The sequence below is a fragment of the Formica exsecta genome, unplaced genomic scaffold, assembly GCF_003651465.1.
Source record: "Formica exsecta isolate Colony F162 unplaced genomic scaffold, ASM365146v1 scaffold72, whole genome shotgun sequence".
In the NCBI taxonomy this organism is placed as follows: Eukaryota; Metazoa; Arthropoda; class Insecta; order Hymenoptera; family Formicidae; genus Formica; species Formica exsecta.
The window spans coordinates 1,308,827-1,334,900 of record NW_021853485.1 but is presented as its reverse complement, the minus strand read 5'-3'; the positions used below and the strand labels follow the sequence as shown (position 1 = coordinate 1,334,900).

The window sequence follows — 26,074 nt, the reverse complement described above, 5'->3', positions numbered from 1 at the left end:
GAAAAAAAAAAAAAAAACACGAGAGACGCAAAGGAGGTACGCGACTCACTCGCCGGATACGCGATTCACTCGCGCGGTGCGTTTCGGATTACGATACGTGCGTACAGTACATGCGTGCGTGCGACACAAAAACAATGCGATTGCGCCGCTACCTCGACGAGCTTTGTCGAACTACGATAAGACCGGCCGCGCGCGATCCCCCGAAAGAGGCTACGTGACACACACACATGTACACACGCGCATATATATACGCGCGTTTGGCGGCACGCATGCGCCCGTGGAAAACGCGTCCCGGAAACGATAGGTGGTGGCTGCGGCGTCCCTTTTCGCGAGATTCGCGCGAAAATAAATAATCGGAGACGCGTCTTTCGCGCGAGAAAACAACACGCGGCGAGTCCGCCAACGGTCCCGCGACCTACAAAGGTCGCGTGGCCCTTCGGCTTTTTCCGCCGACGCTCGTGAACGCTCGTCGTCACCGCCGCACGAGATGCTATCGTTTAGATAGCGCAGAATTTAGCCGTATTGCGTTGTTCGCGAAAATTCACTTTTATGCCCTTATCGGGCATCAAATATCACTACCGAAATATGATAACGCAAATGAGTACGAGTGATAAGAGTTTCACGTGAAATATTTCATTTAGAAATATATATATTCAAATGTATATATAATAATATTAAATGCGTATATAAGAGTACACACGTACAACTGCAACTTCACGGAGTTGCAAATTGTAAAATTAATAGCGAGTTGAATAATCTGACTAGTTAATTAAAAAAAAATGAAAATATTTAGAATTATACATAGATCGGATGATTAAAAATAAAACATTAGCGTCTTTTTACTACCTTTCGACCTAATACAATTAATAATTATCAAAAATTCCCCGGTTAATTCCTCACAGCGATGCAGGCGATTCGAAATGGTGCTGATATCTGGCGATGGTCGATGTAAATAACGGCCGCTCGTGAAATTAATATGGCGTCCATGAACTAGTGAAATTTCTAGATTGCTCTAGATCGACTAGGCCCTAGCAAATGCTGCAAAGTGGTTGATTGACCAATCAAAACAAGACTTTTGCCTTTTTTGTCCTAACTGACCAATCAGGCGATTCGAAACATTTGCAATGTCAAGTGTACGTACTACACGAATAGAATATGATCGACTTGATGCTACAAATGCTTCGAATTGTTTGATCAATAGAATCAACTAATCAAAATAGAGAAATCTGTTTGTCCCTTTTGTGATATCAATTTTTATATGACTAAATAAATGTTTAATTGTAAAATATGCGTATATATAACGATTATAATTAAAACTATGCTGAGGGAGATAAATAATAAGATTAAAATAATGTGATGACACAACTCTTGATTAATTGTAAGATAAACAAAAAAAATAAAATTGTTACGAGTGTAATCTATCGATTCGATCTCTTGTTTTAAAATGACATTACATGTATCGTTCTTCATTTTACTTTACACTTTCAATATTTTGTTTCTTTCTCTTGAAAGCGACAAAATACAACTAAATATACATATGTTTTATTTTAAGTACACAAACAGCAGTTAAAACGAACTGACTCATTTGACATCTAGCAAAGTGCAAGCAAGATTGTTTTATTTTGATTAACCGACTCCATGTTTTGCGTGTTTCCGACTAAAGTCTAACAGTTTTGCGTGTTTAAACGCGCATTTATTTGTCTCGAAGAAACGATTAAGAAAAGCGATAGCAGTATGGTCAGTCTTTAATGTGGGCTGTTGATTGAGTCTGTGATTTTAACCCTTTTTTTAATTTTTTTAACTGCCTGTATGTGAGTAAGTTTTGTGTTTTTTTTTCGCTATCTTATCCTACGGCTTATAATATTTCTGTCATGTATGATAATGTTAACAGCTCTATAAGACTGAAAAATCTTATAAAGTAATATCTTTCTTTACAATACCAAGCTAGGAAACATTTATTTAAAGGAAAATCCCTTTAAATTTTTAAAAGTACATTCTATCTTAAAAATAAATTTTCATGTTTTACAAGAGTGCATTATCTGTAACACTTTCTTAGGTTAGGTTATAGATAACATTATTACAGATGAAATATTTTCTTATGTTAATATATATAAATACTTTTCTATTTAGTCATTGTAAGATTAGTTTTTAATTCCCAACTAATAAACAAGTATCTTGTATAGATAAAACGACACTAACTTTTTAAAGTGTGTTATTCTTTTTTTACACTCTTAACTTCTTATTTTATTTAAAGATTTTAAATTTCGAGCATGTCTTTCTAAAATTGACTATTTGTGTAATAGAGTCCTGACAGACTTTTAGAACAAAATATCTTGCAGAAGATGTCTTGGCTCTTTGGCAAAAAGAAGCATAAGGATTCACCTCCCGAATCCAGGGATGAACAAGAGCAACAGACCCTTGCAGATTCAGGAGATGAATTTGTAGTAATCGAAAGAAGAAGAACATCATTGCCACCTAATGTTGATGGCCCAAGCACACCTTATCCCAGTGGATTATATCCGTTTATCGGTGGAACACCAATGAATCCTACAATGTCAGCTGGTAATTTACCAAATTTAACTCAACAAGCGGATGCTCCGCATTATCTAAGCGGTGTGCCATTTAAGTTATGCAAACACTTGCAAAGTAATATGAATAATGACTTGGAGATAGATGGCCTACGGATTAGCGAAATATCATCTTTTGTCGAAAGATTAGAAAATCAAAATTACGATTATGATTTTTCTCTTGAAACAGGAGTTATTTCAGAAATGGATAGCCAGACTGACGACTAACTTGAAATCCCTCTGATTGTTATGTAATAAGAGTGTATATTCTATGAATTAAGGAATCAAACTTAAGTATATATGTGTGTATTTTTTATTGTTAGTTATTTGAATGTATAATAAAATCATATTTTTAAAGTGATGATTGTGTCATATAATACTCACTTGTTAAATGTCAAGTTTGATTTTTTAATTCCACATAAACTACAGTTTTTTAAAGTGTTCTTGTTTCTTTTATATTAGAACAAATGAAAATATGACTTCTAAATAAAAATTTATTAATATAGGAATATATTAAATATTGATATGCAGTCTAGTATCTTTGAGAAGGAAACTAGTTTAATGAAATCAATTATAATGAAAAAAATGTCTTTTAGAATTTATTCTTTAATTTGATCTTGCTCAAAGAAATAGTTTCTTCTTCGATATTGCCCATGTGATTAAAGCACGTATTGGATGTTACATGTCTCGTGACATATTGTGCAAGTTAAGAAAAATAGTTGTTTTGATTTTTTAATACTATACAGCTTTAATTATTTTCTGTAAAATAACAAATGTTAATTATTTTCTTTAGATGTTTAGAATATAATGTTATCAGAAGCCATATATCTCGAATTTAATTTTATTATTATATAACACTTATATAATCATTATATATATGTTTATTTTACATTGTAAAAATTAAGCATAATAAATTATTTTTATGTTCTATAAATATATTTTTGTAAAATTTTGTTCTTATATTCTATAAATATGTTCTTGTCAAATTTTTATAATGAGTATATGAAGATAAGATTGTATCTTAAATATATAATTTAAATTGATTTACACTTTATAATTAATATGCACACAAACTTAATACTAGTACAATTGTGACAATTATGCAGAAAGGTAACCAAGTTTTAAGAAATCCTAGAACACTGAAACAAACATAATAAATAATATTAATAAAATAGGCATATATGAATATATAAATTTTTATTCACACATATACATTCACACACATATATATAGATTTTACCTTACGTATTTCCCATGAAACAACATAAGAAAAGCAAGTTTCACCATATTCCAGTTGCTTGAGTTATCATACGACATCAAGTTCAAAGCTGTTGCCACATGCGAATGACAATTATCACAACATAAATTGTGCTGTAAAAAGATTAGTTCTATATCATAGCTATCATATATAAAAGCTTTATATTTTCTGAATTGGTTCATTACCATTCTAGTCTTATAAATTTCGCTAGCTTCTGCCACACCAGTGTCCCATCCTTGTATGCTTCCCTTGGCTTTGGTATAATCTAATTGCCAATATTTGGTAGGTTTACCAAATGCCATGTTGTCTTCAGAGACATAATAAGGACCAGCAAAGTCTCTTATTACTCCTGTTGACGTTGCAATACCCATGTGTCCGATAAATGGTAGAAAATATCTTAAAAATCAAAAATAAATATATCAAGTTCAAGTAATGAAATTTATTTAACATGATGGTTTATTAATTTTTATTTACTAAGAGAAATCCTAAAATTTCATGAATTATTGTACGATACTTTATATATACGACAATTGTTAATATGTATATAGTAGAGTAAAAAGAAATAACGCATTTTGTCAAATGTCAAATACGTAGGAGACGAGGTTATGATTATAATATGTATAATCAAAACTAACTTACGTTAACAATGGCAATGGGGTCCAAACGATGCAAAAAGGGAATCTTTGCCTCTCCGGATGAATGCTGAGATCCATCTCGGGCGAATCATTTGACAGTTCCGGAATATCTGTCAATAAATCAGGATCTCTCATCGTTCGTGCGATATGCGGCGCTACCGCGTCACATGATAAGTAAACATATGACATATATTTTACAAGTAGTATATGCCAGTATATAATTTGGCAGCGTGGATATTTTCAAACTTTACAAATTTTTATGCCTTATTAATAATTATTTAGGAAATGATCATTCGATTATTATTAATTTTTATTTCTCCATCCTACAAATATCCTGAACCATCCTGGACATCAGGATGATCCTGAGGACGTTTTGTGCTGTCTGGGGTAATATCGGAAGCGCCGTAAAAAAGATAATAAATGTTTATTCTAAAGATTCCTTCTCTTATTTTTAAGAGTAAAACTCTTGTATTTTATATGTTTTGAAGCGTGGAAATCAAATTTGGCTATGATTGCTATGATATATGTATGTGCATATATGTTTCGAAAATAAATTGTAAAAAAAATAAAGACAGCATTTTCTTATATTTAATATTTGTTCCAATTAGATTATGATACAAAAAGCACGCAAAAAAAAGAAGGAAAAAATTATTATTATATTTTTATTATATTATTCGTATAATCATGGATTCAATTGTTAGATAATTTTAAAACATAGGATATTGAAGAGGTGATCTGTTGAAGACGATCAGAAATGTGTGGTTGTAGAAATAAGATAATTACATAACATAACGTAACATTTTTCATGCTACAAAATTCCGTCACGAGGTCGTCCATGTCGAACTTTACCAAATCCTATCTGTAAACTATACTACAATATGATTGTCAAGCGCTTGAGAGATGCCATAAGAATGCCTTATTCGATATTAGCAGGTGTATAACACTGTGTTGTCGAGCTAATGAAATTATACGCAACCGCGTCAGGTTTCTTGACAGAAAGCGCAGAAGGTCGCTTTCCGTGCTACGAATATGTATCGTTTTAAATATGGTAAGAAATACAACAGTCAAGACTTTTCACTTGCTGTGAAATTCGATGAAGTTTTCGACGTACATAATTCTTAATCAATTAATATTTTCCCTTATGGAGAGTTGGATATTAATTCCTAAAAATTTATAAAAAAATTATATTTTATGTTTTTGCGCTCTATCTTATATCTGTCGTTTTCGTTTCAAAAATTGAATCTTCTGTAAGCTTTCAATCAGTGGTATTTCGGACATTTTTTTTATCACATAAATTTAGTGATCGTCGTGACGTTTTGGTGGATCATCGCAACTACCGGGAACATCGTCCAAAACGAGGACATTTGTGGATCGCACAATGGCAGACGTCTATACTTGGAGCTGGGCGAGAAAGGTATCCTCTACGCGAAGAACGTCAGCTTTATCAAGAATTCGCCGAGGCAGCTGACGTCGCGTCTTTACTCCACCACCATCACCAACGGCTCCCATCATCAGTGCAGCCTCGAACTGGTGACCTGTCCGTCCTGCGTAATAGTTGTTACTTTTAAAAACATTGCCTTATCGCATCATTGCGGCGATGGGGTCATCGTGATGGACAGCCCTTGCAGGTGAGACGGTTACGTGGGGCGATCGCATTAGTTTTATAGGAATTAATCTCCTTTGGATTAATTTTTAAGCGTAAAGCTCTGAAAAAACTTGGATTTAAAAGTATAATATAACAATATAATATATTCATATTAAAGTGATATAATATTATTATTATTATTATTGTAATTAACATAATTTAGCTGCTTATTTAAGTCGGTTGGTCGTTGCCATAAATTGAATAACTTTAGTATAATATTAATATTAATATTTGCAATATAGTTAATGATCATAATATTATAATTAATATTAAATAAGGCCATTAGAAAGCCCTTGCAACTGAAACTATTTAACTTAGCTTTAACTAATTTAATTCAGTTTCAATTTAATTCTGTCATGAAATGAAATTCTATCATAGCTTGCTTTCATATCTCGGCGTTATACATCACATTACGCCAACCACGAGCTTTGAAATTAAATATGTGTGCTTTTGTAGATGTGACTACGTGTGGCTCTCGGAACCACCTTATGAGGATGTTTCCGGCACGCCGTTCTGCGGATCATATACACCGATCACATATAGATCGAGCACGAGAACCCTGTCTATAAATCTATTTTATAGCCAGTCCCATAAGCATGCATTCACTATCGAATACACGGCAGAAAGTTAGTAGAGATAGTCAATAATATTTTATACTAATAAATATTGTTGTTATAAGTGTCCACAAATGTAGAATTTAAATTACTGTAATTCAAAAATAATTTAATCTCCGAATATTTATGTGTGCGTTAAAAAAAATGTTTGAGATAACTAAAATAATTTAGATATAATTGGATTATATATATCACGGCATAAAGTATTCTTATAATCGACGCTTTCGCTGCGTAGGAAATAGATTGCATTTGAAAGGCACGGAAATGACATCGGGAGCGCCGACAAAGGGTTTGAATGGTACTACTGGCAATGGTATTTTGACCTCGCCATTTTTCCCAGCTCGATATCCCCGTGACTTGGGTCTGGAATACGTGATAACGTGTCCCACCGAAGCTCCCTCCTGTCGCATCAGGTTGCTATTTAGCGACTTTCAATTAGCGACGGTCTCTATTATGGAGGTATATTTTTAATATATAGTTTTTTAATATAATATTAACAATCTTTAAAATCTCTTTATAATGATAAAAACTTTCGAGAAGTGAATCGCGATGTCATATGTTTCATTTTTATTTCGATACTTTTAATGTTGTACAATTATTTATATTATTTGTAACGTTTTCCTAAAATATAATTAATTTCATTAAATAATATAGTTTGCAAATCTGAAGAATGTTTAAGGTATTCAGATGTCTTTTAGATTTTTTCTCTTGTACTGTTTGAATCATTTCTCGGCCAGGGATGTCTTTGATTTCGAATAAATTTTCAGTAACTCTTAAATTTTGACAAATTATAGATGCCGAGCTTATACGTTTAATTAATTTCTAAAGAATTTTAAATATTATGACACTTGAATGTTTTTGTATGATTAGTTTTACGATTGGAATGGACAACGTTTGGACGTGAGTAGCGGCGCCCGATTTCGACCGCCGATCATAGTAAGTTCCGGCCCGTCGTTGCTAGTAAGATTTTATGCGAACGGCGGTACCGGTCTGGGTTACAAGGCTTTTTACTCCTTTGTAATCGGCCATACATACGACAAATCCATACAACCGATCACCGACTGCGGCGGATATGTGGAGAATCTGGGCGGCGCTATTACAATGATGAACATGGTCGGTCAAGGTGTGAAAATTTACGATTGTGTCTGGCTAATCAGACCACCCAAGAACTTCCTGCACATGAAAACGCACATGTATCTGAAGGTAGTGGCTTTCGCCGACATGGGTACGTATGCAAAAGGGGACAAAAGGTTTATTATCAAGCAAACTCGAATAAAGTTGAATTAAAGTTTCTATAAACGTTCTATAAAAAATAGGCGAAATATAAATAATTTGCAAGAGCAACAAAAGTCAAAATTTTGTAAAAATGTTTAAAACTTACTACGTTCTTTTTTTTCTATATGTACAATATATATCCCTTTTGATCGATTTTAAATTGATCTTTTAATAGTACAATTATACGAAAAGAATGGAACAAATATAAAGACTTTAAAACACCGATTATCAAAAATAAGCGTAATCGATTTTTCCGTAAAATTATCGTTTCTCAGCCGGCAATACGGAATTAATCATCAAAGAGGGTCCAACCTCAGCTTTAATGTCGCTGGAAGTAATCCGACATCCATCGAGTCAGTTGCAATCTTTCAGACACCGGGAACACATTACGCCGGTCACGAGCGGATTCCACGTGAGTCTTCGTGGTACATTCGGTCCAAATTCGCACTTGGCGATCGCTTACGCAGCCTTCAGCTACATAAGTAAGTCTGTCTTTGATAATGATTACAAGGTAATTTCTTTGCTCCGATTGAATCTGTTATTAAATCTGTTTCATTTGCCTCTGATCGAACATTGCAGATTGCTTTGCGGATACCGATTTTTTATGTCAGAATCACAGATGCATTCCGAATCAGCTGAATTGCGATGGTTTCGATCATTGTGGTGATAATAGTGACGAGCCAGCGACGTGTTTTCAAAGTGAGTATTTATAATTTGAAGAGATAATTTACAGAGACTTGATATAAAAGAGACTTTTTTAGGAGTTATATACTGTGTTAATGTTATTTCTAGTGCGAAAATATTACATTTGTCGAAATAGCACTTTAAAAATCTGACATTCTAATCTGAAATTATTTATAATAATACAGATAAAAACATTTTCTTTTATAATAATTTGAAATAAGTAAATATTATTTAGAGAAAATTTCTCGTTTTGAGTTTTTTAATAATAATAAGTTTTTTAATAATAATAAGGCCATTGAGGAGACCATAAAACAATAAAAAAGATCAATATCATTTTTTTGAAAAATTTGAAAAATAAAGTATGTTAATTGCATCGATAAAATATTTAAAATTTGCACAGCCATTTTACGAATTGATTTTCAATAAAATATCGCACAGATTGGGAGATGGAGCCGCGCGAGCGGAAATGGCACATGAACAAAGCGAATTATTACTTTCCGAAGATCGAACAATATCCCGATCTGAAAACGGCCACCCTGGTGTTCGTTGCCAGCAGCCTCGGCCTGATTATTCTGATAACGACACTCATTATACTGCTGTACAGAATAGGAGGAGCGAGACAACGAAGAGAACTGCAGTCTCGTCTAGAGACAATCAGCGAGCTTTTAGGTATGCGTTTGTAATCTTTTTAGAAAATTCTTTTGAATATCATAAGATTCGGATAAAAAACATTATCTCGGCAGAAGTAACTTATTTTAGAAGTCAGAATTAAGAAAGATGATAAATTATCGTTTAATTCTCACCAGCACAACAAGGACATCCGATACATAAATTATATTAAAATTATATATATATATAGTTGTAATATTTCTGTATTAAAGTCCTCTTATGAAACAATGAACACTTAAAAATAAATTTAAAAATTTGATTTTTTTATTTGCATATTTAATATTTAATTTGTCAAGAAACTTTATCTTTAATTATGCTACAATATTTTCATATATAATATATAATTTGGAACAATTCTTTATATATGGACATATAATGTGAATATTATATTCTATATAATATCCAAGAATTTAATCTTGAGTTTTGCGATTAAGGTTCGACGAGGACGCGACTTCCTCTACTTACTTGGTAGTGGAGGGCGCGAACAACAGTAGTAGCAGACAAACAACCCCGGTAGCATCGGAGAACGATCGACGTGCGCTACCTGAAAGTCCACCACCGCCGTACATCACACCCCCGGGAACCATACTGCGAAACATGAATTTAGCTGGTTTATCGGCATCGATGAAACAGATGTGTCCTATTCGTCGCAATTGGCTTCGACGCAGCGCGCAGTATCCTCAATCCTCTTCCGACGATCGTTCATCCTCGTCCACGGACGCTGAAACTCTTGATACGTATCTGACGGATTGTACCGTTCCGGATACGAATTGTCGACTCAAAAGTCCTCCGAAAGAGGATCATATTGTTTCAGAAACAGTTCAAGAAAATACTGTAGAAGTATTAAAAGCGAATAGTCAACACGTTACAGAAGAAAAGCACGATGAGGATATCGATAGGTAATTTATACACACATATCTATTAATATATATTTTTTATATTTAATTATTTTTTTTATTTCTTTCAAGAACTAGTGACAGATCGGACGAGAGGAACGCGAGCTGCTCTTGCGAAGGTGCGTGCGGCTGCGTCATCGAGTGTTCTAATGTCCAAGATCATTCCGCCAGCAATATATCAATTTCTGCAACACCGATAAGTGATAATTGCGAACTGGAATGCGATCAAACAGCGATCGCATCTTCTTCCGCGGAAAAAATCGATGATCATCAAGAGGAGGATTTTTCTCTCTCGAAAAGCACCGTCGTTCGAATCTTGGGTTCTAAGTTAATGAAACCACTTTATCATAGCGCCAACTCCACGGCAGCGTCGTCACCCTGTGGTACTTTGCATCACTCTTGCAGAAGGTTCTCTCGCGACAGCTGCGTCACTAAGATCTCGACTATCAGTCCGTGCAGCAGCTACGATAAATTGCAGGACGATTTCGAGATCGTGTCGGAGGCGGCAAGCAGTCTCGGTTGCACCACAAATTCCAGCACGATGGCGAACACGCCGAGCGGCACGCCAAAGAGCGTTGTCGGCCAGCGATCTGGACGATCTGGCAACGGTCGACCTGGATACACCAGCTGTGATCTAGACAGCCTCTACGAGGGCATCAAGATCCTCGATTTGTATCTGGCGCGCAGAAACATAAACGTTAGCCACGGACACAGACAATCGGTCGCCGTGATGTTGTTCGGCACTCCGGAGCACGGTCCCACGCGTCATCCAGTCGCGACGCCGCGTCAAATTACAAGAGAGAGGCATGTGCGTGCACGCATCTGGCGATCTAGCGAGGATGCTTCATCGAACTAATTTCTCCTTGATCGAGAGCAAAAAAGGATGATAACTATTGTGTTAATTTTTTGGCGATGAGAAGAATAATAATTGAAAAAAATAGAATGTAGTCTTGCAAGTCAGAGATATACATATAAGATTCTGATTTAAAAACCAAGGAAAGAAGAAGGTAAGAAACACTTGTATTAACTTTATGATTTATTATCATACAAACTTTTCTGTCCACGAATGACAGCGATCGAAAATAAATCTAATTTGATGTCTTTCAGTTTTCATTAAAATAAGTAATTACGTTATGTTAAACAGATTAATCAAAGATTTAAAAAATTAAATGGTTAAATTATTGAAAAGGATTAAAAACTTTTTAAGTAATAATCGGGGGGGGGGATACTATGTAGAATAAATTTCTCTAATAAAGTTGCGATTATCCAATCTCGTGTTATATCCGAGATTGATTTCTATAAAAGTACTTTTAGAAAAGAGGGAAAGTAAAATATGCTTTCAAATAATGTGATGTTTAATAATAATTTAATGATAGTAAAGACAATCTATTTTCAAAGACGTATACACAAATCTCTCTGTATAGACGGTGCCCGAATTAACAATTCTATCTGTAAAATCATTAATGACTAACAACAAGTTTGTGTTAGTCTTTGACACTACCTCTTCTAACCGAAGATTTATGTTCGAAGAATACGATGCTAAATGTTTTTGGCAATTAAATTATATTTCTGTAACCTACGGAAAATTCGTTTTAATCTGGCTTGGCTGACTTTCGACGGAGATCAATTAGTCTCCGTCCCAATAATCTTGAAGTACTCATTAATTACACTGTCTTCTAATTATTACATCTTCGCGTTACCTAGAATAAAGCGTACATAACATCGTAGTAAAATATATGTTGCGATATATTCATTGGCCTCTCTCTCTCCTTATTTTTCCTCTTATACATAAAATTCCGTACTACTCGTACACGAAGGCGATCATGCGCTTTGTAATAAAATATACAAGAAGTCTCCTTTTAAAGAATATTTAAGGTATAAATACTTCGAAGGGAGGGAAAAGTAAAAATTTGAAGTCGGTTTTATATTCATTACAATAAGCAGATAATAATCTTTCTTGACTTTCCGTGAGGAAAAAGAGCAAATTCATTCAAGAATTCGTCTCTAAAATACTATAGAGTCAAAACATGAGATTTATTATTCGTATTTTTGTTATCAACACAATATTTTGTTCACTCGTTCATTTTTTTAGATTTCACGTAAAATTGTCGTAAAATTGTTAGTCTCCGTCCCAATAATCTTGAAGTACTCATTAATTACACTGTCTTCTAATTATTACATCTTCGCGTTACCTAGAATAAAGCGTACATAACATCGTAGTAAAATATATGTTGCGATATATTCATTGGCCTCTCTCTCTCCTTATTTTTCCTCTTATACATAAAATTCCGTACTACTCGTACACGAAGGCGATCATGCGCTTTGTAATAAAATATACAAGAAGTCTCCTTTTAAAGAATATTTAAGGTATAAATACTTCGAAGGGAGGGAAAAGTAAAAATTTGAAGTCGGTTTTATATTCATTACAATAAGCAGATAATAATCTTTCTTGACTTTCCGTGAGGAAAAAGAGCAAATTCATTCAAGAATTCGTCTCTAAAATACTATAGAGCCAAAACATGAGATTTATTATTCGTATTTATTTTTGTTATCAACACAATATTTTGTTCACTCGTTTATTTTTTTAAATTTCACGTAAAATTGTCGTAAAATTGTCATAGTCCGATAGTGATCGCCATCGGTGCAGGAAGTAAGGAAGTTTGTTTTGACGCTCGGTTATAGCACAGAACGCATTTGGCACTTCTTCTAAGACAGGCACACGCGTTACTTACAAACAGCTAATGCCTTGTAGTACAACATCGGTAAGACGGAACGAGTACCGTCGCGAAAATACATTCATGCACTTCCGCGTACGTCCTTAGCTCTTGTATGGTTATACCGACACTTACGCTTTCATGCATCTTTAACGTATATCGATTCTAAACGGAACGACGGCGACGTGTCGTATATACATTCGCGATCGATGCAACGATGCGTGGAAAAAATTACCGCAATAACGATTCCCGCATTCTCTGATATAAGATATGTACGATACCGCAATATGTTATGCATGACAATTAATTGCACGGCAAATTGCAGAGACATGAAATTTACTAAATTGATTTTTCACGCGATGCGCTCGTTCTTTCACGATTATTTTTCTTTCTCGCGATTAAGCTACGAAAATGAAGAGTGAATAACAAATACCAGCTAATTGTCAAAAATAATATTGGTAGAATTGCGTGACACAGAGAAAATGCCTAATACTTCAAATATCATAATTGAAGAAGTTTCATTATTAATTTAATATTGTAAGATTCTTATAATAACGTCCTTGTGCAAAAATATATAACTTGAAACATTTCTCGTCGTAACTAGAAATTTTTGACATTTAGCTCATATTTAATTTCCATTTATCAATAACGATTTTATTTTAAAATCTCGATAAAAAACAAAAACTTATTCACTTCATTAATATCGAACTGACTATTGAATTATTGTTTATCATTTAAGTGCCAAGTGGCCTAAAAAAATCTAGTCCTAGTTATTCTCGATAAACGAGAAAGTATGTCCATCTATATCCACTCAGGTCCCTAGTTCCTTGAGATGAGGCAATCGATTTGGTATGTTTGATATATACTAAGCATATCAGCTGTGCCTCACGCTTTCGCATGTACAATTTAAAAATCGAAAATAAAACCACAAACGTAGTATTAGATATTTGATAAAGATTTTGATTAAATTGAATCGATCGTTGCAGGAAAAACACACGTCGTAAAATCGAATCTTCTTGTAATAATTTCGCGAGCTTTTCGCTTCGAAAAAATTATTTGAAGTAAAGTCTGAATATTCTTCGCCATCCGTTGTGGAGATACAACTACACTTATAAAAACTTTAATGTTTTTGATTAAAAAACAGTTGATTTTTTTGTGCGGTGATCGATTCAATTCATCGAAACACTAATGAAGTACAACGCGCGCAAGATGAAAAATTCCCGTTCCCGAGAGTTCACAGTGTCTACTTGATGCAATGGCAATACTGCTTCATGCCACGATTTAGACACCTCGCGCTCGTGGCGTAAGGATTAATTCTGCTGACTTCGCTGTCGGACAGAGTGTAATTGTTGACGCCGTGGTACCTGATGGTGACCTCGAAGTTACCGTTCCCGGGCGTTGTCTGGATCATGTAGAAATACGCGACGCTGGATTGGTTTTCCGCGCCGAAATCGATCATCTCGTTCACCTGATGCATCTTTTTTAGCCTGAGCCGCGCACACAATCGTCGACCCTTCTTGTCCTTGTAATTTTTCACAATGTTTTCCACGTGATCCAGAAACTTCTGCACGCCAGCGGTGACGATCTTGTTGTTGACGTTGATTGGTTTGAAGGCCGTGCAGGTACACCAATGATAAGCTACTCCCGCGTCAAGACAGCCTCTCTCTCTGGGAACAGGCGTGAAGAGGGATTGACAGGTGGAACATCCCGGACTAGGATCGGCATCGCCACCTCCGATGATGAGGATGTCCCTTAAGGTCTCGTAGAGATCGAACGGAGAAGTGAGTCGGTTCTGATTCACCGCGAGGGCTCGATAGGCCTCGGGATTCTCCCGGCGGAACCACTCGGGTAGCCAGATGTAGATGTACGGTAACCTCTCCTCGTACCAACCGACAAAGGTTGTGCGAAACTCGCCCCATCGCATACCGTGATCGCTCAGGAAGATTATCATTGTGTCGTTCAAAATCCCGTCTTGTTCCAAAAATTCAAATCTCTTCAACATATGAGTGTCTATCGACGAGATGCCGTTCATGTTGTCGTGGCTGATGGTGTTCGTCCAGAAGAAACCGAAGTACGGCACGCCGACAAAAGTCCGGGCGAAATTCACGGCGTAATCGAAGATCCGGTCAAAGCTCAATTCGGGACCGGTGCAGTATTTCATGTTGAATCTGCAAACAGCGCGAATTGAGACCTTTTCAATCAATGAAACATCGACTCATGCCCTTTAAATAACAATAAATTAAATTATCTTACCTTTTTTTAATTTTGAGAAGCTTCTCGCTGGCCAGCATATAAGGTCTCAGGTAGTAATCCGTGGGCGGCTCGACAAAGCCGACCTTGAGGTAGTTAAATGTATTGAGGGCTGTCTCGTCCTCGCCGTAGGCCGTGACGTAGCCGGCGTTGCGGAAATTGTGCCAGACGAAAGGACAGTTGTCGAGCTTGTAGGCCACCGTCGGTTTGCATTGCGAGTACGCCTGTTGCGGCGTCTGACCGGTCAGAATCGCCATCAGATTCGGAAACGTGTTGTCGCCGATCTTGTTGTAGCCTTTCAAACCGATCCAACCGGCCTCGCGCAGATACTTCTCGGTCTTCGGCATAGCGCGATAAAAATTCAGTCGGCTGACACTGTCGATGCCGAGGACGAGCACGCTTAGCTTCCTCGTCGAGTTCCCGGACTGGCTGCCGTTGCGATCGCGCACCTTCTCCGGATTCAAAATTGCGTGAACATTCTCGTACACCGTCTTCGTCGACGATTTCGTCTTCGCCTTGGGTTTCGACTTGGTCTTCGCCTTGCACGATACGTACGCCACTTCCACTTCGCGGGCGAGTGCCACGTGTCCCGTGAAATTCTCGCACTGCTTGACTCTATTGAGAAGAGAGAATCGATTTCCAGAAGACTCTAATAATATACTGCAAGTAGATTTTAATTTTAATATCTATTTAAAATCAGTTTTTCTTAATTGCAAATAAAAGGCAAGTTAATTTTTCTTACCAAACCAATTTACAAAGCAAACTGCCTTAAAATAGAAATTCATAGAGAGTATCAGGATGAATCTTACGATATCGTCGAGTCGTAGTTATTCTTCTTGGGCTTGTCCACCTTGGGTCTGACCACGGATGACCAGCAGCAGATGACGTCGCTGTGCATGGCGGAATCGAGGGAAAGAAACACGCTGCCGTTAGGTTCTCTCGAAATTTGCGAGAGGATGAGATCGTTCGGACATTTCTGCAGCTTCTCCTTCCTCACGAATTTCGCGATGGACGGATCCAGAGGCTCTTTGGACAGCATGTGACATTTCGGATTCCACACGAGGTAACCGTCCACCATGCCTGCAGCCAGATTTAAATCGCCATAATTTTCTGATGATTTTAAATCGAGTCAAATTCTTTTTCCTATTTTTTATCTTAATTTTCAATCTAATATCTGCTTTGACACTTTAAGCAATCAAATCATCTTTTTTTTTTTAGATTATTTAACTTATATTTTATTTGAAAAATTTTCTTCCGCGGGAAAGTCTCTCTTTTAAATCTCTAAGTGGGAAACTGTTCGTTTATACTAGCTCTCCAAAATGCAAAGTAGGAACTTAATTCTTATGTAAATTAATTTATTAAAGTCCTCTAGAATTGATAAACATGAGAAAATTTAGATTAAAAATAAGAGCAAAATTTTAAAAAATTGTGACAATTATATGAAGTGATTCAATAATTTAACATCCGTTATTTCAACATGCGTTAAAATTAAGATTTATACGGAGTAATATCCTTATACGACTAAATTTAAATATTTATTCTGTTTTATTTCTAATAAATTACTTGTTTTGTCACATGTCAAGCAATACAGTATACAGTATTGCTCGTTATAAATAGGTAACGATCGATGATATAGAACTAATCGTTAATTCAACACTTCCAGAATATCGAAGAAAAGATTACACAGTCAGTTCTTCAAATATATATTTTAATACTAACGCAAATGCAAAGATGAATCTCTCCGTGAATTTTTCATGACTCGCAGCGTTGAATAAGTTATTATAAATTCGCGAAATATTAGCACATTCACAATTCTTATCTTCAAGCGTGAATATGTCACTCGTACATCTAAAAAAAGTGATAAGAGAGTCTTATGGTAACAATGTAAATATTTTCCACTTTAAACACTATGCCTATTATCATGATATACCTATATTGTTAGATTCTTGGAACAATATTGTCTCACATATGAGTCATTGAAGTGTAAACGTGCTAATGTAGTCATGTTGGAGTAAATGAGATGCTCTTTTACATCCATATATATGTTCAATATTTATATACATTTTAGATATTCAATTTAATTAGATGTATATTTTGCATTAACATTACGAAAGTATGCGGCGGAAAATTTATGGAAGTGGAGGAAAATTTATATCAGCAAATATTTATTAGAGACTCTTTTTTATCAGATTATATTATACTTTCGATAATATCGCTTCAAATTTTTCTTTCGAGCAAATCTTTTAAAAATTTAAGATCTGAGAATAATTGACTCTCAAAACTCGATATATAAATCTGACATAAAAGCGACTGTTGAAAAATATAGAAATATGATAAAAATCGTGGTAAAAGAGACAAGGACAAAAATGAAACAGATTTAAAAATCTAGAAACATATAGAATATACAAAATTATCAAATAAGAGATAATCTATACTATTATAATTAAGACAATGCTCTCTCTCTCTCTCTCTCTCTTATCATTATTTAGATTTTTTCATTCGCCAAAAAAAAAAGTTATAGAGAAAAATAAAACTTTGAAACTTACACAATTCTTTTTTTCAACACTATGCCTATTATCATGATATACCTATATTGTTAGATTCTTGGAACAATATTGTCTCACATATGAGTCATTGAAGTGTAAACGTGCTAATGTAGTCATGTTGGAGTAAATGAGATGCTCTTTTACATCCATATATATGTTCAATATTTATATACATTTTAGATATTCAATTTAATTAGATGTATATTTTGCATTAACATTACGAAAGTATGCGGCGGAAAATTTATGGAAGTGGAGGAAAATTTATATCAGCAAATATTTATTAGAGACTCTTTTTTATCAGATTATATTATACTTTCGATAATATCGCTTCAAATTTTTCTTTCGAGCAAATCTTTTAAAAATTTAAGATCTGAGAATAATTGACTCTCAAAACTCGATATATAAATCTGACATAAAAGCGACTGTTGAAAAATATAGAAATATGATAAAAATCGTGGTAAAAGAGACAAGGACAAAAATGAAACAGATTTAAAAATCTAGAAACATATAGAATATACAAAATTATCAAATAAGAGATAATCTATACTATTATAATTAAGACAATGCTCTCTCTCTCTCTCTCTCTCTCTCTCTCTCTCATCATTATTTAGATTTTTTCATTCGCCAAAAAAAAAAAGTTATAGAGAAAAATAAAACTTTGAAACTTACACAATTCTTTTTTTCGATACACAGGCCGATTTAACAAACACAAAAAATGCACGAACTTGCAGACTGTTAATGAGTAAAAGAACTTTAAATATGCAAATTAATTTGATGCCTTTACTCATTAAAATATTTTAGGTTTGAATATTTAAATTTAAATAATGCTCTTGTAGTGCTGCTATTAATATTTATAAAACGCCACATAAAATGATAATGCGGACAGTTTTACTCAAAAAACACGTAATAAAGACGAAGATACGGATAAAAGCATATCTTCGGCATTGTTTGTATATTGTGTTTCAACTAAAAATAATGTTATTGTAGTCACGAAACCGATTTATTTAGTTTTTAGTAAAACTGCATTGAGTCATAAAAAGTGGTATTAAAAGTTTGCAAACTTTAGATGATTAAGCAAGTTCCAATTAGAAACCTGAACAATTGTCTTTGCATTTAAATTAAACAATTGTCCCAAACAAGGCATAAAATAAGATTATTATGTTAATGTCGTATACGTCCTTTTGTTAAAAATGCAAATTAATTTGCATAATAATCAAGCTCGATGATAAACTGTGGTATTAATTATAGAAAAATAGAAGCGCACGTTCTCAAATTATGTCGATTTTTATATTATTCGTTTACTTAAATAACGAATCGCGGTGATGAGCTACGAGAACAATGATTCTCACCTTCCGTAATGTTGTACGACTTGAAGGACGGATACTGTACGTCGTATTCGTAGTCGTCGTCGGGAACGAGGTACAGGGTGATGACAATCAGGCACGGTAGCAGAACCAGAACGAGGCCGGGTCGTCGGCAGAAGCACTCGGTGAAGCGTGACCATTTTGCCTTCCACATCATGTTGCCGAGGTCACGCCTTTCTCGGGGTTACAAAGGATCCCGTTCTCGCGTCTTAATCGACTTCGTTGTATCCGCGATCGGTTTACCCTCGTTCGAGGACGTCTCAACTGTTCGTCCCTTGTCGCCCAGTTCTTTCGTACGGCATCGCCGATCACGATGTAGACATTCGTCCTTCTACGACTCGCCCCGTTCTCTTCGTCCTCAGCTTCCTCGTCCTTTCGAGAAAGGAAGGCGATCATCGAGTGGCCGCCGTGCTTTGCGAGGACGCTGAGACGAGATCGACTATCTCGCTATCTCGACCCTCGTTCTAAAATCAAAAGTGAGTCGCTTTTAAAATATCCTGCTTTCTAAAAAAAAATAAAATATTTAGGTATCGATAAAGTTTTCCTTTTAATTTTTCGAATTATATCTTTTTCCTCTTTCAATTGTATTATATAGATTTCTCAACAAGATGAAATATGTATTAACAAATGATTCAAAATTTAATCTGAGAGCCATCTAAAAGTTATTTGTAATATCTATGACAAATGATTCACGCAATCAATACGCGTGTTATTTCTACTTAATTCTCACAAAGTAGATCAAACTTAAATAATATCTACTACTTTCCTTTAATTTTCAGATTTCCTTCGGCTGAGGTTTTTACGTTTCTAATCAAAGATACGGCAACTAAAGTAACTCAATATAAAACTAATTGTACTTTATTAAACTCAATAGAAAAAATGCACTTTAAGCTATAAATAGTTTGGATTGACATGCTAAATTATTATTAGTATAGTATGTTATTGGATAAATTATACAATTATTATAAGTACCCTTACATATATTATTATATGATATATTACGAAAGTAATATAGATTGTTAGCCCTTGATTCCTTCCCGCTAAACCATCTAAAGTTTGAGAAATGTGACGTTTTTGAAATATCTATTATGTTTTCTGAATTTTATGTAGTAAAACTAATATAAAATATATTGGACAATTATTTTAAGGTATAAAATATTGGACAATTATTTTATATAAAATGGAGCACTTTTAACTTTGCGACTCTGATGCAATTGATGAATAATCTCTGTTGCAATTATTGAAAGTTTTTCTAAACGGAAATTTGCTCGCATGTTACAAGACATCTTGTTCTATATAAAGACACCGCATCGAAGTTCAATGAGAGAGAAAGCGGATAATAGAATAGAATGGAAGTGTTACGTCAATGAGTTTTAACCTTTAACTAAGATATGTGTGGTTTCTCATATCTCCTGGAGCTTGAACTTTAACTTCCAGCTTTTGTTTATACGCAATTGAATAAATAATTAAAGATATTAATTTCAATACAGCATCACTATATACCAATTTTTTCTTCTATATGTTTTGTATATTCCTAGATATTTTAGATAAAAAATTATTGTTTCAAAAATCTTTTGAAAAAAATCTAAAAATAAAGTAAGGAACCCCTCATCGCCAATTGCGTAGAATTTCTTTCACGTTACCAGTTAAGGGTTAAAGTGGCAAAGCATCCAACTGATTAGATAAATGCCTCTTGCATATTCTTCTCTTGGATGCGTCGGCGATCAAGAGCGATGCAAAGTCGTCGTCTCGAGCTGGCTCCAAAAAAATTTTGTTTTGTCAATCATATTTCCAATAAAATCTCATTTCCGTTTCCGGTAAACCGTATTCAAACAGACTCATGTCCCGATAATGGTCATTGTCATTATTGTGACATTTGAAACAAACGCTCTTAATTACTTTTGTTTGATTTTTATCGAGTAATCAGCAGTACAATAAGTGAGCAGTAATTATCGGAGTAGATGCCTTTGGGGAATTTTTTTCAATTATTTCTAAATTATTTTATTACAAATTTGTTTATCCATTAATCATATATATTATTTATTCTTTGTAATGTAGAAATGTTTTACTCTAAAATTTTTTTCTTTCAATATTATATATTAATATTTAGTCATCTTTTTTTTTGTAGACGTATAGAAGAATATTTTAGCTCGCGCTGTAATTCTCTTCTTACCGCAGATAATCTGTGCCGATTACTTAATTACGTTTCTTTCGCTTATTGCTTCTTTTATGCATGACAAGGAAAGAAAAACAATTACGAACATAGCTATATACACAGATTTACTGAGAGAAGCAATTTAAACAGAACGCGCAAATATATCTCAATATGTAAATTAATACATGCTTTGCGGTTGTGTAATGTGTGTCAAATGAGCAGAAAAGTCTACAAAAATCATTCGAACAAAACGTAACCGACAGCTATGTTTTAGCAAGTCGGATAATCCACTTGAACACTTGAAACAATATATCTATCCAACGCGAACTGACTGATACACGAAACGTATTTCGACCTTCGACTGTATCCTGCATAAAAATACCACACGTAGGATTGTCCGGAACACAGAGATAATATTCTTTTGATACGCGGCAACACACTGTGTAGATTCGAGGAAAACGGAAGGCTAGATAAAATATCCCTTTTTTTTTCCTCCCGCGTAGAAAGCGTAGGTGTGTCTAAATGAATATCGGATATTGAATGATGGACGTAGTAGCTTGCAATAGCCGATAAAAGCAGCGTTAAAATGTAAAGCATGATGCGGCAAACCTGTTTTTCGCAGATGCGAGGAACGAATTTTGATAAATCAATATGTAAAATAAAAGGGCTTAAGGAAAAAAAAAAAATTGAGAAAAGATTGAGTATGTTTGATAAATAATTTTAGACGTGTTTTAATGTATACTTTTTAAAAGATTTCGCAAAATTAGATGTTATATTGAAATTTATTTGCAAGAGATATAACGATTGCAATTTAATGTGTTATCCATAAAACAATTCCGATACATACAAGGTTACGGTTTCAGTCATTTTCTTTTACATGCAAATCTTTTGAATAAATTTTATGTAGATTTTTTTCTCAACAAAGAATGTTCTTGAATCGCGATTATCGAAAATTTAAAGATTTCGTGAATAAAGGGATGTAAATAAACAACTTATATCTTATTTCTGATTTAATTTTAAGTGATGAATATCGCGAAGTTTATATTATTATCTTGGTAACGAAAGCATAAATATGCAAACTCGACAGTTTTTATGATTATATATGCATGCTTGTGTTATACATACAAAATGTCAATGTCCCTTAAGAAATAAATAAAAAATGTCGACACGCGCAAAAAGATTAGATCGCAATCTATGAAGAGAGCTCCGGAAACTTTTACGTAGCAACGACACATGCGAGATTTGCATATCCTGTATATGCTGTCAGCACAAAGGTAACGATATCTCGAAACATGATCGGCGCACGCAAACAATCGTGGAATTATCTCGGTTTATTTCGAATTACCTTTCGAACGCGCTTGGCGACGTATCAAACAGTAGTAGGCGGTTGATCGTGTCACAATTCCTCGTCGACGCGTTAAAACGCGAATTGCCGACTATGTTTATCGCATATCCTCGTATCGCGTATGCCCCCTTACGCAGCTTATTAGGGGATGACGACGCTCGACGCATAACGACCCACGGGCACGAGGTCTCACCTCGCTCGCGCGGCGAGCGAGGGTTGCGGCGAAGCCTTTAATCGAATCGAACTGGCCGGGTCGACGAGACGCGCGCACGTGCCACCCACGCTGCAAGTAGGCAACTCCGTCGCCGACTGACGGAGATTCTCGCGCATACGTCGTCGTCGCCGTCGCCTTCGTCGTCGTCGACGACCAGCAGCGTACCCTCTACTCGTGCCGCGTTGCGCGGTCGCGATGCGCGCGTCTGTTTACCGAGATACGCTCTCGTAATCGTGTTGCTTTCGATAACTATCTTTAATTCAATAAGATTGACCACTTAAAGGAAATCTAGAATCGATAGATTGTTTTGTTTGTCTAGATACTGTAAGCAACGAGTAACGTTAAGATATAACGAATATTGATTACAAATTTTTATCAAAAAATGTATGTGCAAATAGATATATATCTTGCAAATATACCTAAAGATCTACGTTAATCTCTCGTATATCTTTCACTTTTAGTAAATTATGAATTCATCATTCTTTTTGGAAACATTTTAGCATTAATAAAGGTATGCGCATATTTTGAAATTATCATTTTAATATTCTATCGTGAAATATGTAAGTTCTATAAATATCTTTTTAATAGAATTAAATTAATTATTATGTTATTAGAGTAACAAATGAACTGATTAGATTAATGAGTTAATTCTTTATCAAAATTATTATTTTAGAGAAAGAGAGAGAAAAATATAATTTGACGAATAAATTTTATAATTAAATTAAATTTAAATTAATTAAATTTTTTGTTTTACAAAGAAGAAATCAGATAAATAATTTTTCAAAAATGAGAAAAATAATGCCGCTAATATCGATGTGTTTGAGTATTAATAGATTCCATCTTTTTATTCCGATTATATAAAAATATTCAGTCATTTCCAGTAAATCTATTTTTAACGCTGAAATGCGATATGAGGCATACATTACATCGATAAAATTTTTCTGTTTGCTTTTGTCTGGCATTTTTTCTTGTTCTTCCTGATATGAAATTCTTATTAAGACTAAGTACTGTTTACACTAAATGGATTATTATTAATTGGTTCTATTTTATACGTAAAACGATAAATTGAATTACTGATTAATTTATAATTTGATATTACTCAACTACATTGCAATCTAATTTAAAGATATCAAAATATTTCAATGCGCATATAAAGGTTGTCATTGGGATGAACACCGATACCAAAATATATATCGCTTAATAATAAACTCGATAATGATTATTTAATAGTTCTCCTTTAAAAAAGGCATGTTATTGACATTGTTGCCTCTTTTCCGCGATGCTGATTGGTTCTCTCGCTGTGCTTATTTCATGAGTAGCTGTCATTGTGGAGATCGTATATTTTGATAGTTCGTAGAGCTTGACAATTCAATGTCTTATAATAGTTAAGAAATAATTTATATAAATAAATTCAAGATTCTTTCAAATAAGTTGTAAAACCGCTATTATAATTTTTAATATTTAGAAATTAATTAGAATACTTTTATTGATCCAATTTTAATGTTACAAAACAAACGTTTGATCTAATCAACATTTAATCAAAATATCCTGTATATATAAAAAACCAGCAGACATTTTCCAGAGATTATCAACTACATTACGTATTGCGTATTTATTATACGACACGTGCATATAATTTACATAATAACTTTGCAGGACTGGTCTACCGAGCGGTTCGATGTCTATGCATATTACGCGTAATATTGTAAGCGTATCGTAACATTATTATAAGTCTACCGTTGCGTACGTATTGCGTATGTATTGCGTAAAAACGTGTATGTAAATATAAAATCACATTTTTAATTGTATAATTTATTAAAAATTGGAAAATGTCCGTAAATAAAAGCGCGCGCGTCGTAAAAAGTAAAAAGTGCTTGTTAAAAAAATATTGAAATAATGAAATTACTTTAGAACAAAATAACATGATTTGTTTGGAATATGTCTGTTGATATAACGCATTATTAGCATAATGTATTATAATTTGAACAATTAAAATTAGTATTTGCTTATCTATTAAAAATACGTATTTAGGTTTTTGTAAAATGCTTTGTAATCACGAAATTAGATGTATGAAATATTGCTCTAACACTCCACTCGCCATGTTTTTTCTAATCAACCATGTTTTTCATCTTGGTGAGGCAAAGTGCTATTACATAAAAACATACGCATGAGGCACACGATTAATTCTCCAGTCGTGCTATTAATAAGCGTCACGGTAATTTTTGCGTTCCGAACTTCCGACGTTAACGGAATGAAAAATGAGCCCTCAACGTCGATCCGCGCCCTAATGGTTCCGGATTAAAAGTCGGAACGAAGTGAGGAAAGACGCGATGTGCAATTACGGTCGAAAGTTAATTAAACCTTAACTTAATTTAACTTTCATCCTCCAAAGACCGCGAGTGTGCTACTTGGAACACGCACGATACTGATTTCCGGAGATAAGATTAACTCTCGAGTCATCGCATTGGGATCCAACAGATTCGGGGCAACTTTGACGGTAATCATTTTTTATTTAATTTTAGTTGGAGTTTATTCGCTAAAAAGTATTTTTTCGGAGATTCGAAAAAATGTTACAAAAATATAATTTGCGAAGAGAATGTCGAACGTTGAAATTTTGTCCAAATTTCTGAAGGGACAGAAGGGATTTATTCAATCTCAATGTGACATTCTAGAGTTTAGAATACATTTGCTGGATGGGGTACCTGATGCTGCGGCACGTGCACGTTGTTCCAGGATATATCGTGCGGACAGTTATCGACGAGCACCAGCGAAGCCAGGCACGCAGTCGCGGAATTGCCCGGGACCAAAGCACGTCATACCGCGGAAACATTGGATTGCGTAGGGGCTCACGAGATGCACCGGGATTTTTGTTCGTTCACTTTCGTCCGCATAAAATGCATCTCCATAATTCTCCTGAATATACAATCTCCGATATATCTAGTACAATGGTTCAGTTAAATAAATCTGTATGCATTTTGTTTAAATCGTTAAACAAATTAAAGCAAAGTTTATCTTTACAATCAATGAAATATGATTTAAGATATCAATAATAATTTATTACTATTATGTAGAGGAAATTTTTGTATTTTGTCTATTACGGAAAAAAAAATTTTTTTTAATCTTAAGAGAAAAAATAATCATTCTATATAATCGCTTTTATGATAAATATAATTCCAGTTTCCAGAATATGCTCGATTATATCACAATTTCTTAGAAAATTCATATCAGAAATTTGATGCAACG

The 26,074-nt window shown here is 34.4% G+C and overlaps 4 protein-coding genes across 12 annotated transcripts; 2 read left to right on the top strand and 2 right to left on the bottom strand.

Annotated features, from left to right (window-relative positions):
- Positions 1-1,354: 1,354 nt before the first annotated feature.
- LOC115243517 lies at positions 1,355-2,925 on the top strand. 8 transcript variants are annotated; one of them, XM_029820599.1, is made up of 2 exons: positions 1,355-1,378; positions 2,340-2,925. In XM_029820599.1, exon 2 carries the CDS (start codon positions 2,343-2,345, stop codon positions 2,793-2,795), a length of 453 nt encoding a protein of 150 aa, XP_029676459.1. In that variant the 5' UTR covers positions 1,355-1,378; positions 2,340-2,342; the 3' UTR covers positions 2,796-2,925. The 8 variants fall into 8 exon arrangements, with proteins under 8 accessions (XP_029676459.1, XP_029676453.1, XP_029676456.1 ...); XM_029820593.1 differs by lacking the exon at positions 1,355-1,378 and adding an exon at positions 1,417-1,737 and having other exon boundaries at positions 2,343-2,925; XM_029820596.1 differs by lacking the exon at positions 1,355-1,378 and adding an exon at positions 1,418-1,811 and having other exon boundaries at positions 2,343-2,925.
- Positions 2,926-3,080: 155 nt separating this feature from the next.
- Positions 3,081-4,662, bottom strand: LOC115243515 (transmembrane protein 222). Its single transcript, XM_029820591.1, has 4 exons — positions 4,465-4,662; positions 4,011-4,221; positions 3,808-3,938; positions 3,081-3,706 (listed from the first exon to the last, which is right to left on the bottom strand). The coding sequence occupies exons 1-4, from the start codon at positions 4,647-4,649 to the stop codon at positions 3,625-3,627; spliced, it is 609 nt and encodes a 202-aa protein (XP_029676451.1). The 5' UTR covers positions 4,650-4,662; the 3' UTR covers positions 3,081-3,624.
- Positions 4,663-5,467: 805 nt separating this feature from the next.
- Positions 5,468-11,978, top strand: LOC115243600. The gene is made up of 10 exons (XM_029820729.1): positions 5,468-5,508; positions 5,761-6,088; positions 6,562-6,731; positions 6,955-7,178; positions 7,590-7,944; positions 8,270-8,476; positions 8,574-8,693; positions 9,117-9,357; positions 9,782-10,246; positions 10,316-11,978. The coding sequence occupies exons 1-10, from the start codon at positions 5,490-5,492 to the stop codon at positions 11,097-11,099; spliced, it is 2,913 nt and encodes a 970-aa protein (XP_029676589.1). The 5' UTR covers positions 5,468-5,489; the 3' UTR covers positions 11,100-11,978.
- Positions 11,979-12,395: 417 nt separating this feature from the next.
- On the bottom strand, positions 12,396-22,998 carry LOC115243381. 2 transcript variants are annotated; one of them, XM_029820327.1, is made up of 6 exons: positions 22,618-22,998; positions 20,761-20,871; positions 19,103-19,581; positions 16,017-16,287; positions 15,211-15,822; positions 12,396-15,125 (listed from the first exon to the last, which is right to left on the bottom strand). In XM_029820327.1, the coding sequence occupies exons 3-6, from the start codon at positions 19,272-19,274 to the stop codon at positions 14,201-14,203; spliced, it is 1,980 nt and encodes a 659-aa protein (XP_029676187.1). In that variant the 5' UTR covers positions 19,275-19,581; positions 20,761-20,871; positions 22,618-22,998; the 3' UTR covers positions 12,396-14,200. The 2 variants fall into 2 exon arrangements, with proteins under 2 accessions (XP_029676187.1, XP_029676186.1); XM_029820326.1 differs by lacking the exon at positions 20,761-20,871.
- Positions 22,999-26,074: the final 3,076 nt, after the last annotated feature.